At 44.2% G+C, this 20,944-nt stretch overlaps 1 protein-coding gene across 1 annotated transcript; it reads right to left on the bottom strand.

Annotated features, from left to right (window-relative positions):
• Positions 1–6,137: 6,137 nt before the first annotated feature.
• Positions 6,138–20,065, bottom strand: LOC311233205 (tricarboxylate transport protein, mitochondrial-like; the record flags this gene model as incomplete). Its single annotated transcript, XM_084320136.1, has 9 exons — positions 6,138–7,586; positions 8,090–8,163; positions 9,311–9,426; positions 9,661–9,765; positions 11,841–11,925; positions 14,774–14,912; positions 17,409–17,508; positions 18,384–18,491; positions 19,774–20,065. 9 exons carry the CDS (start codon positions 20,063–20,065, stop codon positions 7,472–7,474), a joined length of 1,134 nt encoding a protein of 377 aa, XP_084176262.1. The 3' UTR covers positions 6,138–7,471.
• Between the last annotated feature and the right edge of the window lie 879 nt (positions 20,066–20,944).

Below are 20,944 nucleotides of genomic sequence, written 5' to 3'. Positions count from 1 at the left end.
AGAGAATCAGGATCTCTGCTATCGATACGTGCTGGCTTTTCAACTGAAGCGGCCGCGCGCACTTATCCTGGGTCTCAAGTCTGGTTTGAGTTAACGAGACTGAATCCACCTTCGAGGAACAGGAAAATCCCGGCTTCAAACATCGGGTTAACTGAATCTGGATAATGTGACTCTTGATCGACTTAGTTGAACCAGGTACGGGGAATAGGGCCCAGGCATCCCCTTAACAATATTGTGTATTGAGCTGTACTGTACTGTACCCATTCTGCAATCTGTTAATAAAGTTTTCAATCAATCAATCAATCCTAATCTTTGCCTAACAGTTGTTTATAAACCTATCTCAACGCTCACCTTAACCATTCCTACTATACCTCCAAATGAAAGATAAATGTATAAACTACATCCTTTACGGCTGTGGAACCCAGACACTATCGGACAGCTGGCCAGAGATAGCCAGGAATGTTGCATCGTAAAAGGATGTAAGTTGGCGGGTGCTGATTCTGAAAGGTATAGCCAGTTGCTTTAAAGACAGTGGAGCCTCTGGCTACGTGCGGGCAGGCCACAACACGGCTTCAGCGCGGCCGCACGTTTCCCTTTCACAGGCTGTGTGACACGTGTATGTGTGCGGTAAGGTTCAACTCTGGCCAGCAGAGACATCGGTGTCCGTCCAGGCTGCCTCTCCCGCTGGGAGGCCGTTATAGAGAGCCTACTCGTGCAAGTGCTCTCTCGCAGTTTATAATAACAGGCTAACCTCTCACCTGCTTTCTGCCTAGGGCTTTCCCCGACTAAGGATTTGGATGGTCGACTATGATTGGCCAAAATTTGCCGTTAGTCGACTATTGGTCAACTACTATTTATTTTATTATTATTTTTTTATCATTCCATTTGGGCTGTGGGGGGTGCTTAATGTCTGAAGGAGTCGACTGAAGGCTTCTTGTCCTCTGCAAAAGCATGCAATTGGTCCACTGATGGATACATCTTGATATTAGATGGGTGAAATCCTCTTTCAGTGCCTCTGTGCGTTTTCGTAGGCAGTTAGCCTCTGTTATACAACGGCATGCAAATTTCTCGATTCTGATTGGCCATTCACACGTCTTTATTGGCAACAATCCACGGTCCTGGGCTCAGGACCCGCCCACAACCAAATCACATAACCCTCCCCGGCTCACTCCGGGAGAAAACAAGATCGCGGACAACAAATGGTTATGTTGAAAGCACCATAACGACTAAATATGAAGCGATTCTGTCAAGGGGAATGTGTTAGTCCTTTAAACAATGTTGGATGATGTAATTGATGGGTCTTGACTCAATCTAGAACAAAAGAAAAATCGCGGATTGATTGATAGATTAATTGATTGATTTAAATTTCTTCCTTCCTACTTTCTACTGACTGCAGCGTTCTCTCTCACACTGTCGCTGGCGTACCCACAAACACACACACACACATACACACACACACACACACACACACACACACATACACACACACGCACACACACACTGTGACACACACACACACACACGCACACACACACACACACACTCCTGTCTGCAACAGCGGGGGAGTCAGACTGAGAGAGAAGCAGCGCTGTTTTAAGTGAGCATGGTCTATTGAATTGATTGATTGGTTGATTGCTAATTTTATTACTGTACCCCTGGTTTCCAACTGGTTAAGTTTAGGCTAAAAGAAATAAATAAAAAAATAGGGCGAAGAAAACGTTTTTTTCCTATAGGGCAAAGAAAACGTTTTAATTTGTTTTACCTACTTTATATTCTGCATCTGGTAATAAAATTTTCAATCAATCATTCCAATAATACACAGTTGGATGTGTTAGTTGGTTGGATGCACTTCAAGCTGCTTCCACATGAGGCAACTTCTCTCAATCATTCCAATAATACACAGTTGGATGTGTTAGTTTGGTTGGATGCACTTCAAGCTGCTTCCACATGGAGTTGTGGGAACTACTTTTTCTGGCGGATGGTTTTTTCAATAAATCTTCGATTAATGTGTGTTTATTGTATAGAAATAAGGTTGGATGAATCTGGCAGTTGTATAAAAGCTTTACACCACGTGCAGTCGTGATTTGTGACCAATAAACCATGCCTAGGGGGGTCTAACGACCCTCGGCTGCGCCTCGGGCCTAACAACCACCCCTAGGCATGGTTTATTGGTCACAAACCACTCCTGCGTGTGATGTAATGCTTAAGTATGCGTGCCATTAGCGTTAGCCTAATGTTCTAGGCCTCTTTTCTTTTGGAAAGAATGATACAAAAAAATTATAATAATTTAAATATATATATATTTTTTTTATATTCGACTAAGAGGTTGGCCAGTCGACTACGGCTCCTTTCGACCGATTAGTAGACTAATCGACTAATAGGGGTCAGCCCTATTTCTGCCACATCTGTTTACTCACAGTCCATCATTTACACCCCATGACAATAATGGTGATCAATTTTCAGGGAAGCAGCTGTTATAATATAAAAAATGGCAACACTGCCTGGAATAAAGATGTCGACGTCGTCCTTCTCTCTCAATGTCAACTGCACAGTAGGAGTACCAGATGGAGAACGAGGAGAGGAGGAGTAACTCACGGGTGGGGAAACTAACTGGCCTACATTTGAGAGCGGCACGTGTTTACAGCGTTACAGGGCCTCGCCTGGTGAACTATATAGGTGACTAGGCGACAGGTGGGGCAGCTAATCTCTCCTCTGTGATGTTAATGCCAATGACTCCTCCGTCAGCCTCTAATCTTCTCTTCCGTCAGTCGGTTAAGCCTCAGTCTGTTGACCTCTGGTCTGTGTAGTAAAGACAGGCTCGCCTACACACTGAGGCAGAGAGCACGCACACGCACATCCAACTGTATACAGTACAGGACCGACAGACTCTTATGGACAATAGTAGACAATACTAAAGAGTTCAATAAATAAATGATAAAATCACAGTCTCACACCGATTCAGCTTGTTAATAACAAGTTTATTATAAAGCCAGTGAGAGGTGGTTAGTTACAAATGTTAGCAGAGACTTCTAAACCTTGGTGCTAAAGATCCACTATGGAAAGCTGATCTGTGACAGCTTTCCTTTTTTGGTCAAGGTTATCAATACAAATTAATATTACCACTTTTTTTTTTATCATCAATTATATTTAACAGCTTTCCAAATGGATCTCCTGAACTCCGTATGATCAAGCCATTCCTGAACCATTGTGTGCGTATACAGACATGCAGTTAGCCCATTTATATAAAGCAACAACGCAGGAATATGTCAAATGTAGACTCATACAATACAAAACTGTGCTTACAGAGAAGACAGTGCATAAATAATGAATAAATAATATTTGAATGCTCTTAGTGTACAACATAGTATATTAGGTTATCTCCTATCTGCAGTGTTTTCAAGTGAGATTCTGCAGAAGTTAGTTTGGCAAAGAGTTAAGTTTAAGGTATTTTGTGCAAAAAACCTAGTGTGGCTTGTTAAGGTTGTTTGTGGAGCAGCTCTGTCTCACTCCCCTCCCCCACCTTACCTTTGAATATCTGTAAACACTGTGGGAAGCGAGTGAAGCGTTAAGAGACGCCACAGCAGCAATATGAGCCAAGAGCGGGTCCACTGACTGAAGATTAGAGGGTTACCTTTTAAGAATGAAGCCTGAGAAGTTACAACTCTTTTCATGTGTACAGCTGTGTAGAGCTGAACGTTCTGATGAGGACGTCACAATGGCTACTGGCCGTTGGAAGCTAAGAAGCAGAATTCTTGAGAAAACATTCCAAAATACCTACACCTGAAAGGGTTAACGACACATAAGCACTGCAGGTTACCTTGTCTCGCATGTACAGATTTAAGATAGTCATATAGAAGATGTTTACATGCAGGCATGACTGGGAAGCGGTTTGTTCCACTGGCTTACCATTACAGTACATCCTCAAGGTAATCACAGTCACTTTGAGGATTAATTTGGATCAAAGGCAGCTGGACTACTCTAGCCCAACAGTGTTTATATGCAGTCAATTCACCCCCGATAGGAGTACATTTGTTTGTATTAATCTAGGCTGTAGTCATTGACGAAGATTCCCTATATTAAAATAGACTCAATCTTAAAATTCTGGAAATATAACTTTTTTTTCACCCTTAACTTCCGGAATGATTTGGACAGTGATTGTAGCGATTACAGCTCCTTTAAGTTTGAGCTCAGAATACATTTAGCTTCTGAGTGAACTTAAGTGGGACCCATGCACGCCATCCCACAACATTTTAGAGAGTGAGGGTGAAACCCACATGTTGTTTTCTTCTGCAACTTTCTAATGTGCCGATCTTGAAAATGCGTCCACAGGACGACAACTTCATGCTTAGTTCAAGGACTATGAATAGAATTCTGACATGTTTTTTTGATGCTATGAATTTGTCCTTCCACTAAGTATTCCATTATTACATCATCATCATAGACTTCTTGGTAGGCAAACGACAGGCGATTGTACTTGAAATAACAAGTGATTACCACTAACAGTAGGCAACGAGCTGGTTGGTTGTGCGCAATAGTGATAGGAAAGTCGTGAGTCATGAGAAGAATATTATGAAAAGAGATAAAGAGGAAAATCTTTGAAGGAAGTGACTCTGTCTGCAGGAGGTTCACAGGTGGTAACGCACACCCCTGTCTGAAGCAGCGTCAGTAACTCAGCAAGCTCCCGTCTATGGAGAGCAGGACAGGTGCTACATCAAAATACATGCAGCCATATTCTGCTGCCTCTGCAATAGTACTGTAGCTAATGCACGTCAGTACAATACATTGTACAGTTAACAGTATCTCTTTCAAGTCCCTTGTTGTTAACCATGGTTTCTTAAACTTTTCAGGTCAGGGACCCAAATTAGATTTCAATTTTTTTGTCGTGGGACCCAGACTCATTGAAACTGATCACAAACATATGACCACTGTCATGTGGACCCGAGGTCCACAACCAATAGTTTAAGAAACCAGGATGTATATTGCATGTTCTAACAACACGGCGTAATTGGATCACGTTGACGACTTCGGGTCTTTGAGAAGCGCTATATAAATAAAATGAATTATTATTATTATTATTATTATTATTATTGACAGGAGAGTGAGTACAATACCTCAACGTGTTCCAGATCAAAGTGTACCTTCCTGTATACGAGATGTGAGTGATATTTTGAGTAGTAGCTGTGCAGTTATTTCAAAGTAAAGGTTCTATGAGGAAAGCAGCACACTGCACTCAACCCGTTTCAACGATTAGAAAACAACTATGATGTGTTACACCAGTGGAACACTGTAGTCAGTGAGATAAAGGCCTGCACTAAAAACAAATAAAGATTTTTTTAAAGCACACAGCACCAACATTTCAGCACACATGAGGCCCTCTTCAATGTGCAGGTACAGCGCCAAACATTTGTGCTGTGCCACTTTTATCTGCATTTCCGAACACTAAAAGATAACACTAAACAAAATATAGCCCATTTCAGTGGAATTCCATTCTAGGGGACAACTTGGTTAGTGTATTAGTGTGCTAGTGGTAGCCTAGTAAGTTTGCTCATATCGATAGCTGACAGGAACTCAAAAAGGATGCTTGGCTGGTTATTTCAAAGTAAAATTCCAATGAAGGTGGAGCCACAGTGTGTTGAGTGAGTTTTCCTGGTAGCTTCTCGTTTGCAGAATGTAAGAGCTTGGTGAATCAGAAGACACATATGGTTTTATAGAAGTAGAAATAAGTGTTCGCTCTCTACCACACAGCATATATAGTAACGCTGGTCATAGAAAGCTAAGTCTCAACACATTTCTAATGTCTTATGTTTTCAAACAGTCTCTAGGTTATAATTTCCAGTGACCTCACTTGACTATTAAGGCTACAGTTACACTTGTTTCAATGCGACTTTAATCATCTAAGCTTGTCACCCGGGACACATCCCATGCACAGTCCCAAATAGGACTTTGTTCGCATTGTGCTCCAGTGAGCCGGACCCCATCCCAAGATGGTCAGGTTCACACTGAGATCAGATTTCTAAGTCTGGATGCAATGCAGCCACAATGCGCATACGAGTAATCAAAGAGATGGAGAGGACAAGCAGGGAAAGGTCATGCAGACACAATCCAGCCATGGGAGAGACACATTACAGGTGTTTTCAAGTGTGGACACAGCATCTTTATACTCAGATAAAAAATAATAATACATAAATAAAACCAAATCATATTGAAATTACAAAGAGTAACTGTATATCCTTAGTTAAATCCTGCCAGGTTCTTGTTTTCCTTGTATGACATGTGACCTTTAACCTCATCCGTTACAGTTTGTATGACGTCACCCTACATCCTTCGTGTTTGTCATGGACGCCAGAGTGCACCGACCGACACATCTATAGACCATCTGTTAATCCATTTACTTCTTTACCTCTGAAATTAGATTAGCCTTACTCCTCTCCCATCTACCACTTAACGCCTGGAAAGACGGGGGAGAAATATAGATCACACTCATTTAACGTCACAACAATAACAAACGTAGTTCCCGGTAGATCGCTCCAGAGTGACCATAGCCATTGTGTTGCCTACCTCATGACCATTGTGTGACATTGTGTGACGGTTACAATTTAATATCACCTAGTGGTTCATCGCCATGCTTAAAGGCAAGCATTGCAACTCCAAACGGCAACTCCAAACGTTTTGGGACGTTTCTGAAGCTCAAGTTGGCTAGCTTGCAGATAAATGTTGTGCTTTGATTTGCTGTGCTTTTTCTTTTGGCAACGGTTTTGGAATTTTCTACCTGGAAGTATCGCCAAGCTCAGTGGTGTTGAAAGCTTTGTTCAGGATAAATATTGTTTAGACCCAAAACTGATATGGCAGATAATTGTGCACACTAACAGGACAGAAATATCCAGTTTTTAGACTTAGCCTACAGTGTATTTTCCAATGGACTTGCTAGGGCTTTGTTTTCTTATGATGCTTCAAGGGAATCATTTGGGGACTCGTTTTAATCTTCCCAAGACCCACACTTTGAAAAACATTAGTCTAGGTCCTTCATTAGCCAACATCTTGATTTGATCTGTTAGCCGTGTCTTCATTTCTGTAAGTCAATGGGAAAATCTGTTTTGGAGATCTGTTCTAGTTGGGCAGCTCTGTGCAACTAAAACGCCCTTGAACAAAACGACTAGCTGATTGTCGTACATTCCTTTGGTAGGGGTGAGGGTTAGGGGTTAGGGGTCGAGGGTCATGGACAGAAGTTATTCATAGGATTGGTCCAAAGCTAATGCCCAATGTCAGTTTCTCTCCTAGCCATTACGTGCACATTAATATCCTAAAATCCATAGGATAAACTATTAATCTCTTTACTTAATATATCAAAGAGAAAAACTGGAATGACATAGCCATAATCCATTCAGAGCTACAATGAGCGCTGTGTACTGGAATAGCAGGACTGGTCAGGTTTTGTGCTTCCCTCTCTCCACTCTACCATTCCTTGTTGGGTTTACTGAGTCTTCCACACGTTGTTTAGGAGTTTCATCACTTCCTCATAGAGGACGAAGACTATGGCCACGTCCAGACACACCCGGCCGAGCCGGGGAACTGTCCCTTTGTAGAACCTACAAAGAGAAGAGACGTTAAGTTAAGTTAAGTATGTTACATTTAAGTTAAAGGGGCCAACATTATGGGTCTTACCGTCTTACCGTCTTCTCCAGAGTCAATAGTCAAGCTGTTGGTCAAAAACATGTCTCCCAGAGTTTTAAGCTAAGCTAGTGGTCCGTATCCGCTTCCATTCAATTGTGCTAAGCTAGGCTAGCTTGCAGCCGGATAGCTTTCTACTGAACACACAGAGAGGAAATTGGTATCTGTCCTCTTGTCTGACTCTGGAGAAGGTGGTAAGTGCATTTCCCATAATGTTGGTGTGTTCCTTTAAAAAAGAATGTAAATATGAATGTACAATTGAGATAAAGTGATATTATTCAGTCTATAGTATTACATACTGTTATTTGTTTGACCCTTTTGATCTCCTTGCACCTAACTGTAGAGACATGTGGTGAAAGAGGAGCACACAGGGAATCCACAGGGAGTCTAAGGGTTCATATCTTGGGTCATGGCTACTTACGCTTGAGGTCCCTCTTGCTTCAGGATCTGGAAGGCACAGTCCATGGTGTTTCTGTACCTGTGGGCCTCCAAACCCTGAACACGCACATGACAGAAGAAATCATGACGAAATCGTGAAGAAATTATGAAGAAATCGTGAAGAAATCATGAAGAAATCAATGAATAAAGATGTTTTAACAAAGAATAACTTAAATAACTAGTGTTTTGTGTGTGTACCTCGTTTATGTGAAAAATCAGGACAATTTGAAGACTCCACACTCACAAAATCAGGACACACTACCAATTTGCGATGTCCTGATTTTTTGTTGTTTGTGATGGTTATGGTTAATGTTAGTTACAGAATGCATGTAAGTCTATGTAATGTTCCCATATTTCACATTTACAAGCATGTGTGTGCGTGTGCGTGTGCGTGTGTGTGTGTGTGTGTGTGTGTGTGTGTGTGTGTGTGTGTGTGTGTGTGTGTGTGTGTGTGTGTGTGTGTGTGTGTTTTAACCAAGCAGCTAAAATAGCAACAACTTGCGTGGACCATTTCACAGCTAGGCTACAGTAAGCATGTTTGGTAGTTTAGGTCATGTACATGCAGAGACTAGTTGTAAGAGGCCTGCGGGTGTCTGGTGTCACTTGGAAGAGGGCCAAACGGATAACAATGTATTGTTCAGTATCTGGCATAGTTGGCAGCTGCATAGAGTACCCTGAATGTTGTATGTCATTGTGCTGTCTGCCAAATAATGTTGGATGTGTTCACCTGGTTGTCAATTGCATACATGTGTAGCTGGCAGGTCTATTCATATCTAAACTGAATTTGAGATGTTTACACCCCCTGCCTGTTTGTGATTCTATGGACATAAATAAATAATTTGCGTGTGTGTGTGTGTGTGTGTGTGTGTGTGTGTGTGTGTGTGTGTGTGTGTGTGTGTGTGTGTGTGTGTGTGTGTGTGTGTGTGTGTGTGTGTGTGTGTGTGTGTGTGTGTGTGTGTGTGTGTGTGTGAAGCTGTGGATAAACGTAATTTCAGTCAGTTTTACACACTAACTGCTATTTTAGGGAGCTGACAAACTCCGTAGAGCCCCGTCTATTTCTTGTGTGTGTGTAGATGCACATGATTGTGCACGTGTGTGTGTCGTGTGTATATATAAGTGTGTGTGTGTACAGTATGTTTGCATGCATGCACGTGTGTGTGTGTGTGTGTGTGTGTGTATGTGTGTGTGTATGTTGGTTCCTCACCTGCATCCTCGTCTTCACCACATCCAGAGGAGTATTGCCGAAAACACTGACAGCTCCAGCCGTTGCGCCAAACATCGCCGTGACGATGGGGTGCATCTCGCGTCTGGGGTCATCACCTAGGAGACCAGAAGACCAGGTTGGACAAAAGGAGACGAGACAAGGAGGAAACTAACACAGCTACTAGTGTGTATTGTATGTACCAGAGATAAGGGATGCATAGTTTTTAACCCAGTGACCCCAAACTAATGGTGTCAGTGTGTACTTCAGAAAACAGTTGGCGTATTGGCGGCGAGTATGCATTCTAAAATGTGAAAACTGGATTATCTTCTGAGGCAAGTTGACCTTCTCACCTTTGTACCAATTTCGTAGCAAGTTCATGATGTAGAATCGGATGGCCTGATTGGACCCTTGTTTTAGCACGGTCGCAGTGAGACCCTGGTAAGTCCCCCGCACACCTGTTGGAATTCAAAAAAGAAAGATTTAAGATTGATATTTATTAAGGTTCTTTCATTCACTGATGGTCTTGAGCCACATGATGACTTTTTGATGTGAAAAATCTATTTGAGTGTGGTAGCCTTTTTATTTACTCTAAAAATCTTTTTGATATGTGATACGTCACAATATCCTATTTTATAGCCCTATTGATGTTCATCACATTGTTATGTAATTTTCTAATTATACTCCCTCAAACACTTTTTGTGTGAGATACTTTATTTTGAATAGTGAAACATAATGTTTGGAGAAAATAAAAATGTCCCACACTTTTTTCTCTCTAAATGTAATTGGGTCGACAGTGGCTCGGTAGGTAGAGCAGTCGTCTGGTTATCCAGAGGTTCCCAGTTCGATTCCCGCTCCCCCGGGGCAGCGTGTCAAAGTGTCCTTGAGCAAGACACTTAACCCCTAACTGCTGATGAGCAGGTTAGCACTTTGCGTGCTTGCCTCCGCCGTCGGTGTGTGAATGTGTGAGTGAATGGGTCAAATGTGAGGAACAAATTGTAAAGCGCTTTGAATAAAAGCGCTATATAAATGCAGCCTTCGACACAGTCAACCACCAGATCCTCCTTGTGTCCCTTGCAGGAATGGGAGTGGCTGGCTCTGCGCTGACATGGCTGACATCATACCTCAATGACCGCTCCTACCAAGTGTCATGGAGAGGGACCCTGTCGGCCACCCGCCCCCAGCGGACGGGTGTCCCCCAGGGCTCGGTCCTTGGACCCCTTCTCTTCTCCCTCTACACTAAATCTCTGGGTAACATTATCACGTCTCATGCCTTCTCGTATCATTGCTATGCCAATGATACTCAACTCTTCCTCTCCTTCCCTGCCTCAGATATCCACATCTCTGAGCGGATCTCTGTCTGTCCGACATCTCCACCTGGATGACGACCAACCACCTCAAACTGAACCTAAGCAAAACAGAATTGCTTCACCTGCCGGCCAAATCCTCCCCCATGACCGACCTTTCCATCACAGTCGAGAATGTAGCTGTGGCCACCAGTTGAACTTCTTCGCTCACATCGCAGCGACAACCAGAACCTGCAGATTCCTCCTGAGCAACGTCAGAAGGATCCGCCCCTTCCTGACAAAAGAAGCCAACCAACTCCTCATCCAATCAACAGTCATCTCCCGCCTCGACTACTGCAACGCACTGCTTGCTGGCCTTCCGACCACTGCCACTCTTCAACTCGCAGCGGCCCGCCTGATCTCAAACCTACTGAAGTCAGCCCATGTCACCCCACTTTTCAGGGACCTGCACTTGTCCTAATATACTAACCTACACTGTAGCACTCAACACTTTGATGAACATTGTTACTCAGCTGATAGAGTTGTACCGTTCCTGTTGACTTGTACAAAACTTGTAAGTCGCTTTGGATAAAAGCGTCAGCTAAATGACAAAATGCTAAATGTAAATGTAAATAAATGCAGCCATTTAATTGGTTAATATTAGAAAAATCAAATAAGCTATCGAAAATCTGTCAACCTTTGTAAAGAATTGACAATGCTTTAGGGAAAAACATATTCAAAAACATTCAAAATGGTGAATTTCAATATGGTAGACGTGTCATCCTAGTGACAAAGTTGTAGACCATGGATATGTGTTCAATGTCTTTCAGACTGAAGGTGTACGAGTTATGGCTCTTCAAAGTTTTACATTTAGCATTACCATCTGGCCGACTGGTGTGAGGTTTGGTGTGATGCAATGGCACAACAGTATCTATCATTAATATGGTCGCATTTCATGTCTTGTGTACCATGTCATGGCAAACAATGTTTGTTTTAGTTTTTTTTTCTGATTTTGGGACAGACCGACCTACAGACAGACATACACTAGCTGCTGGTCGCAAATAAAAATAGGGCTGAGGTATTTCATGAAGACGCACGTGAAGACGATGTGGCATGCTCAACTGATAAACAAGGCAGCAGCTGCTTTTCGCTCCCATGATGGAGCAAGGGTAGTTCAGGGGTAACACATAGATCGATCGATCGATCTCTCGATCTCACTATAGCTGTATTGCCAGCCATTATCTTACCCTGTTCTCTGATGATCTCGCTGACGCCATGGAAGAAGCCTCTGTAGCGAGGCCGAAGAGAACACTGGTCATGGATCATCTTCACCTGACATAGGGAAAGGAAAGGGTTAAATGGCCTAAAGGTTAGAAAGCAGGCTTGTGTCCGAAAGGTCGCTGGTTTGAGCCCCGGAAGTGCCCTCGAGCAAGGCTCTTATTCTCCAACAGCTCTACTGGAGCTGATTAGTGGCCAAAGTAGAAGACTGTGGTTGTACTGGGCAGCTCCTAGTGGTCAACAGTGTCAGACTGTGGTTGTACTGGGCAGCTCCTAGTGGTCAACAGTGTCAGACTGTGGTTGTACTGGGCAGCTCCTAGTGGTCAACAGTGTCAGACTGTGGTTGTACTGGGCAGCTCCTAGTGGTCAACAGTGTTAGACTGTGGTTGTACTGGACAGCTCCTAGTGGTCAACAGTGTCAGACTGTGGTTGTACTGGGCAGCTCCTAGTGGTCAACAGTGTCAGACTGTGGTTGTACTGGGCAGCTCCTAGTGGTCAACAGTGTCAGACTGTGGTTGTACTGGGCAGCTCCTAGTGGTCAACAGTGTCAGACTGTGGTTGTACTGGGCAGCTCCTAGTGGTCAACAGTGTTAGACTGTGGTTGTACTGGACAGCTCCTAGTGGTCAACGGTATCAGACTGTGGTTGTACTGGGCAGCTCCTAGTGGTCAACAGTGTCAGACTGTGGTTGTACTGGGCAGCTCCTAGTGGTCAGACTGTGGTTGTACTGGGCAGCTCCTAGTGGTCAACAGTGTCAGACTGTGGTTGTACTGGGCAGCTCCTAGTGGTCAACAGTGTCAGACTGTGGTTGTACTGGGCAGCTCCTAGTGGTCAACAGTGTCAGACTGTGGTTGTACTGGGCAGCTCCTAGTGGTCAACAGTGTCAGACTGTGGTTGTACTGGGCAGCTCCTAGTGGTCGACAGTGTCAGACTGTGGTTGTACTGGGCAGCTCCTAGTGGTCAACAGTGTCAGACTGTGGTTGTACTGGGCAGCTCCTAGTGGTCAACAGTGTCAGACTGTGGTTGTACTGGGCAGCTCCTAGTATCAACAGTGTCAGACACTGTGGTTGTACTGGGCAGCTCCTAGTGGTCGACAGTGTCAGACTGTGGTTGTACTGGACAGCTCCTAGTGGTCGACAGTGTCAGACTGTGGTTGTACTTGGCAGCTCCTAGTGGTCAACAGTGTCAGACTGTGGTTGTACTTGGCAGCTCCTAGTGGTCAACAGTGTCAGACTGTGGTTGTACTGGGCAGCTCCTAGTGGTCAACAGTGTCAGACTGTGGTTGTACTGGGCAGCTCCCAGTGGTCAACAGTGTCAGACTGTGGTTGTACTGGGCAGCTCCTAGTGGTCAACAGTGTCAGACTGTGGTTGTACTGGGCAGCTCCCAGTGGTCAACAGTGTCAGACACTGTGGTTGTACTGGGCAGCTCCTAGTGGTCAACCGTGTCAGACTGTGGTTGTACTGGACAGCTCCTAGTGGTCAACAGTGTCAGACTGTGGTTGTACTGGGCAGCTCCTAGTGGTCGACAGTGTCAGACTGTGGTTGTACTGGGCAGCTCCTAGTGGTCAACAGTGTCAGACTGTGGTTGTACTGGGCAGCTCCTAGTGGTCAACAGTGTCAGACACTGTGGTTGTACTGGGCAGCTCCTAGTGGTCAACCGTGTCAGACTGTGGTTGTACTGGACAGCTCCTAGTGGTCAACAGTGTCAGACTGTGGTTGTACTGGGCAGCTCCTAGTGGTCAACAGTGTCAGACTGTGGTTGTACTGGGCAGCTCCTAGTATCAACAGTGTCAGACACTGTGGTTGTACTGGGCAGCTCCTAGTGGTCGACAGTGTCAGACTGTGGTTGTACTGGACAGCTCCTAGTGGTCGACAGTGTCAGACTGTGGTTGTACTTGGCAGCTCCTAGTGGTCAACAGTGTCAGACTGTGGTTGTACTTGGCAGCTCCTAGTGGTCAACAGTGTCAGACTGTGGTTGTACTGGGCAGCTCCTAGTGGTCAACAGTGTCAGACTGTGGTTGTACTGGGCAGCTCCCAGTGGTCAACAGTGTCAGACACTGTGGTTGTACTGGGCAGCTCCTAGTGGTCAACCGTGTCAGACTGTGGTTGTACTGGACAGCTCCTAGTGGTCAACAGTGTCAGACTGTGGTTGTACTGGGCAGCTCCTAGTGGTCGACAGTGTCAGACTGTGGTTGTACTGGACAGCTCCTAGTGGTCTACAGTGTCAGACTGTGGTTGTACTGGGCAGCTCCTAGTGGTCAACAGTGTCAGACTGTGGTTGTACTGGACAGCTCCTAGTGGTCAACAGCATCATCAGACTGTGGTTGTACTGGGCAGCTCCTAGTGGTCAACAGTGTCAGACTGTGGTTGTACTGGACAGCTCCTAGTGGTCAACAGCGTCATCAGACTGTGGTTGTACTGGACAGCTCCTAGTGGTCAACAGCGTCATCAGACTGTGGTTGTACTGGACAGCTCCCAGTGGTCAACCGTGTCAGACTGTGGTTGTACTGGGCAGCTCCTAGTGGTCAACAGCGTCATCAGACTGTGGTTGTACTGGACAGCTCCTAGTGGTCAACAGCGTCATCAGACTGTGGTTGTACTGGGCAGCTCCCAGGTGTGCATGTATGTAACTGTGTGAGTGTGGAGCCTCCATGCTCAACGATTTATTTGGTAGAAAAGAAAACTGAGAGGTTCAGCCAAATAAATGGGGTGAAAGTTGACTAAGAATTAGCTTTATGTTAACCCTTTCACTGCCACACGACGGAAGGTTAACCCTTTACTATCACACAACCGACGGCCGTCGTGTGGCAGTGAAAGGGTTAACCTTCTGTGAATTGTCGCAGTGAAAGGGTTAACCGTTTTGGTTAGTGCGGCAGTGAAAGGGTTCATTAAACTCCACCCACCTTGAGTGTTTCCATTGGACAGACTACGACGATGGCCTCAGCTATCCCCGCCCCTAAACCACACACCAGACTCCCGGTGTTGTCAAGGCGACCGGTGGCGTCTCGCATGGGATTGCTGAGCATCTCAAACGTGCCAAATCTTGAGTAGAAGAGCAGAAGCAAGAGTGAGACAGGAGATGTAATATAAAGCAAAGTGACAAGACCGTTATAAAAACTAATTTAGTCATTTAGTGACCCCCCCCCAAAGTCATTTAGTGACCCCCTGTGAGATTATGGGGGGGGGGGGTCCTGAGCCCGAGGTTGAGAACCAAGGAAATATATACAAATACATAATCATGTTTACAATCTTTAGTAGAGATGCTTTATTTCTTGTGAAGCCTCCAACATTCTGTCTATGCTTGACCATGTTGGGGATCGCAAAAAGATATTGCTCTGTCTTTAGGGGTCACACAGCAAAAAGATATTGCTCTGTCTTTAGGGGTCACTCGTGAAAAAGGTATTGCTCTGTCTTTAGGGGTCACTCGTGAAAAAGGTATTGCTCTGTCTTTAGGGGTCACACAGCAAAAAGGTATTGCTCTGTCTTTAGGGGTCACACAGCAAAAAGGTATTGCTCTGTCTTTAGGGGTCACTCGTGAAAAAGGTATTGCTCTGTCTTTAGGGGTCACACAGCAAAAAGGTATTGCTCTGTCTTTAGGGGTCACTCGTGAAAAAGGTATTGCTCTGTCTTTAGGGGTCACTCGTGAAAAAGGTATTGCTCTGTCTTTAGGGGTCACACAGCAAAAAGGTATTGCTCTGTCTTTAGGGGTCACTCGTGAAAAAGGAATTGCTCTGTCTTTAGGGGTCACTCATGAAAAAGGTATTGCTCTGTCTTTAGGGGTCACACATAAAACAGGTTAAGAACCACTGATCTAAAACTCTTGTCATGTATGACCGATCAAAAACTGTGTGATTTGTAAAACTGCATGAATTGTCATCGAAATCAAGCTGTGATGAGGTACTGGGCAAAAGAGTTGAAGTACCAAATAAAGACTAGGTCAAAAGCAGCAGAGATATGAACCAGCCATAATATCATATTACAAACTCAGTGTAGCTTTATGTTGTGAGATAGCTACCTCCATGGTCTCTGAAAGTTCTTAACAGAGTGGTTCTTAATCAACTCTAAAAACGACAGGCTAGCAGTGAAGAGAGGCAAGGATGGGTGTAGTATGGTCTTGTCTCCTAGAATTAGTTAAAAGTCTAGCTGCTCAATGAACAATGAACAATAAGCAAACCATCAACACACCCACAGCGCACATACACTCACTTAAATAAACAACACACTGTAGCACCCACTTTACCACTTTAGACACACTTTACACTTTATATTTATATTTATGTTATTGGTAAGGAAATTGCACATCATTCTCATTCCTTATTGCACCTCCTTATTGCACCTCACCACTACAAGGTGGCACCACAAGCTAAGCTATACCTCACCATTTTTGTACCAGCTGTACATACTGTATATATAGATCCACTGAACAATTTTGTTGTTTACACTTGTTTACGTACTTCTTGACTTTCTATTTTATACGTATTATACTTATTTTATACTATCTTGTTATTATCTAGCACACTCTCAGGAGCAACACAGAAATAAACATTTCATGCAAAGTATTCTGTATTCTGTATGACAACTAATAAAGAAATTTGAAACTTGAAACTAGCAGCAGCATTTTGTACCAGAGCTGGAGAAAAACACGATTGTCCAACTGTAATTACTGGCCATCAAAAGAGAGATTATGGTAAAAAAATCACCCCCAGATAAACAGGCAGCAGATTTGACATTGGTGGACAGGCCGCCAAGATTAGACTGTAGGGAGCTGATAGCATTTGGGGGTCAAATAGAAGAATCTCGGATTTGATTCATCAAGATGAAGGAAGTTCTGAGAAATCCAGCGCTTAATGTCAGCGAGACATGACGCGACACGGACAAAGTGACCTGCCTCACCAGGCTTAGGTGGGACATAGAGGTGAGTGCCGTCCGCATAGCACTGGAACTGGACATCATTATGTTTACGAATGATATCCCCCAAAGCCAAGGAAGCATGTAAAATTTAAAACAAGGGACCCAAAGTTTCCCCCTGAGGAACATCACAAGAGAGAGGAAGAGGCTTTACCTATAACAACAGAAACTATAACAGCGAAACCAATCAAGATGCCAACCCATTTTTCAAGACGGTTAATTAAAATAGTATGATCAACCGCCATGTCAAAAAGCAGAGGTCAGATGGAGGAAGATTACAATTGAACAGAGTCACCAGAACCAGCAGTTAGCAGTAGATCATTTACGACTTTGACAAGAGCTGTTTCGGTACCATGTAGAGTACGAAAGCCTGATTGGAATTCCTCAATTTTTTTTTATTGTTATTCATAAAAGAGATTAGTTGTGAGAAAATGCTCTACACCACAATAATGTGTGTGTGTGTGTGTGTGTGTGTGTGTGTGTGTGTGTGTGTGTGTGTGTGTGTGTGTGTGTGTGTGTGTGTGTGTGTGTGTGTGTGTGTGTGTGTGTGTGTGTGTGTGTGTGTGTGTGTGTGTGTGTGTGTGTGCGTGCGTGTGTGCGTGCGTGCGTGTGTGTGCTTGCGTATCATACCTCACTGCAGACTTGGGAATAGATCCATAGAGCAGAGAGCTAAGACCTCGATACAACCCTCTCAGACCATGATCCTGCACTGTCAACTTCACACAGTCTCCTACAGACAGACAGACACACACATTGATTGATTAAAAACGTTATTACCAGGTTGCAGAATGGGTGGGTACAATACAGTACAGCTCAATACACATAATTGTTAAAGGGATGCAGACCAGAGAAAGACTTTCGTTTTGTTTACATAAGGCCCCCCCCCCCCCCACACACGCACACGCACACACACACACACACACACACACACACACACACACACACACGCACACACGCACACACAGTTGTCAGTAAAGCCTGCAACCAAAATTTTTCTAATACATAAATCAAAGTGTGTCAAGTGTGTCTGTCTGTCTGTCTGTGTTAGACTGCCCTTTGGGTGCAGGTTAAAGGAACACACCAACACTATGGGAAATGTTACCGTCTTCTGCAGAGTTGGACAAGAAGATCTATACCAGTTAACCTATCTTAGCACAAATGAATGGAAGCGGATACAGATCAATAGTATAGCTTAAAACCCCGGGAGAAGTGTTTTTGGCCAATAGCTATAGGCTAGCTGGTCCATATTTGCCTCCATTAATTTGTGCTAAGCTAGGCTAGCTTGCAGCCGGATAGCTTTCTATTGAACGCACAGAGAGGAAATTGGTATCTAACGTATCTTCTTGTCCGACGCTGGTGAAGACAGTAAGTGCATTTCCCCATAACGTTGGTGTGTTCCTTTAACCTGCACCCAAAGGGCAGTCTCAACACAGACAGACAGGCAGGCAGACACGCATTTAACACACTTTGCCGCAATCCAACCCGGAACCCTCAGCGTGGGGTCCGACCATTGTCCCACAAGAACAGAAATATTCTTAATAAATAGTTTTTCTAATTTAATGGGACATGGACAGGAAAACAAGGACACACACACACACAGCCTACCAATGCCCCTGTATCGTGGGGGGTTGGCTCTCCCATCCAGCTGTAGCTGGGTCTTCACATACTCTGTAGGGAAGGTGATACATATCTCTATACCTCCTGCAATACCACCTAGAGAGAGAGAGGGAGGGTGGGTTAAACATGGGTTTATACATGGGTATCCCACCTAAATAGTCAAATGGGTCCCCCCCATGGGAAACCAAACATCTATTGGTCAGCCAAAGGGGAATCCCCCCCTGGCCAGTGCTCAGACAATCGGCTTAGCCTACTAGGGTTCAGGCCAAGGGAGATATTAGGCTTACAGGGCTTCAGGCCAAGGGAGATATTAGGCTTACAGGGCTTCAGGCCAAGGGAGATATTAGGCTTCCGGTAGGGCTACTCTGCTACAGATTTGCTATTGTTTCCCCCTAAGAGAATAACAAGAATTGTTATTTTTTCTTTCAGTAATAATAGGCTACATATGAATGAAGTGGAGCCGGTATCCAGGGGGCACTGTTATGACAAAGATGTAGGCCTGCTAAACCAAAGGGTGGTTTGTATTTATTAATAGTTATTAATGAATGCAGTAATCACCTGCATTTTGAGATGGGCCCGGGCCTGGGCCTGGGGGCCATTCATAACGTTACCCACACAGAATACAGAATAGCTGCACTGCATATTACACATCAATATACTGCGGCCAACGGGCACAACAACAACCCATGAAAATGTTGTATTATGTATGTAAAAAGTACATGAATATATATAGAGTGCACATCATATACTGTACAAAGTAGTCAAATAAATAAATAAATAAAACCGCCTCACTTGATGGTCGAGTGCGCTTGACCCAGTTCAGCTTGGTGTAACGTTAATGACGTTGTCAACACTGAGGTGTCTGTTGTGTGTGTGTGTGTGTGTGTGTGTGTGTGTGTGTGTGTGTGTGTGTGTGTGTGTGTGTGTGTGTGTGTGTGTGTGTGTGTGTGTGTGTGATGTGTGGATATGGTGCGTTTGTCTATGTCTGGGTCTTTTAATATGTGTCATGAATCATGATGTGCTCTGTCCTTGTGTCCATGACTGTATTGTGACCTGCTGTATCCCTATCGTATGTCTATGTGTTTTTGTTGTGTTTTTATTCTAATGTTATTTATCTTGATTGTATTCTGTTTTTATTGCTAACCCAGTTTTTCTACACAGGATTTTAGCCTGTACCTTCTGGCAGGGGGACTGCCAATGGAAATGAGCCTTTTTGGTTCAAATTGGGTGCATTTACAATTGTACAATGTTTTTTTAATGTACACTGTCCCCCTTGATCAAATAAAGTAAACCTAAACCTAATGAGCGGCGGGGTTGAGATTAGGCGATGAGGCGGTTGTTCAGGTAACCGTTGGTCACAGAAGAACCACTAACCTACCCGCAAGAATAGCCTTCCCAGGGTGGGTGATCTTCCGTCCTCCTCCTCCTCCTCCGACTGCAGCAGCGGCGGCCAGTGTCCTCGTCGCCCCGCAGGGCTGATGACAGCTGGCCGGGGGGCAGGCGCTCCGAGCAGTCAAGCCCCCCTGGGATGACGATGGGATAACGGTCAACAAGGATGATGATGGGGGGGACTCCGGTGAAGAAGAAGCGGTGATCAATGCCCGTCTGATGCCACGGCTCTCACTACACGGCCCTTCGTGCACTGAAAACGGTTTCCATAACGACGACATGATCAGATATACCATATACGAGATGCCCTGCTGCTACAATCACAGCCCCGGCAGAAAAGGCAGCAGCACCTGTTGTTGTTCCAAATCCAGACAATAATGTCAGTCAGACAATTCAGTCAACAACACAAGGATGATGACCAATGTAGTGGCGGCATAGGATCATGAATATTAAAATAATGGTGCGATGTCATTGGCCCATACGTAGATTTGCATATTCCACAATTCAGTCACGTGATAATGCATGATCTCTGCCCAACCAATAGCGAGGAGGACGCCGATTTACTGACCTAGAGCCTAGAGGGCAATTTTGTTGTCTGCCATTCTGCCAAACTCAGTAACAACATGTGTTTGTAGACAAGGCTGACCGAGGCAAGAACTAGAACACAGATTAGAACACAAAAACACAATCAATAGATAATTTGTTAGTGCAGTTTTGTATCACAAACAGTACTGTATTTGTCGTTGTCGACCTGGTATGTCATAAATGTCTAGATGTAGCAGTACTGTTTATCTGTGTATGTTACGATGAATTTAAATGGAGGACCCTGATGTAAACAAGATGAAAGTCTTTCTCTGGTCTGCATCCCCCAATTGTGTGTATTGAGCTCAGCTGTAGGCTACTGTATTGTAATTTGTACCCATTCTGCAATCTGTTAATAAAATGTTCAATCAATCAATCAATTCAATTCAATCAATCAATCAGTTTTGTCATAATATGGCACTATAGCAGAAGCTGAACCACTCAAAAGTACAACTGATTGATTGATTGATTGATTGATTGATTGATTGATTGATTGATTGATTGAAAAAGGCAGTAAATTAGACCCAGGCAACTACCGCCCTGTTTCTATCCTTACCTCCATCTCGAAAGTCATGGAA

This window comes from Notolepis coatsorum, assembly GCF_963971535.1.
Source record: "Notolepis coatsorum genome assembly, chromosome: 8".
NCBI classification, from domain to species: Eukaryota; Metazoa; Chordata; class Actinopteri; order Aulopiformes; family Paralepididae; genus Notolepis; species Notolepis coatsorum.
This window is presented reverse-complemented; position numbering and strand designations above follow the sequence as displayed.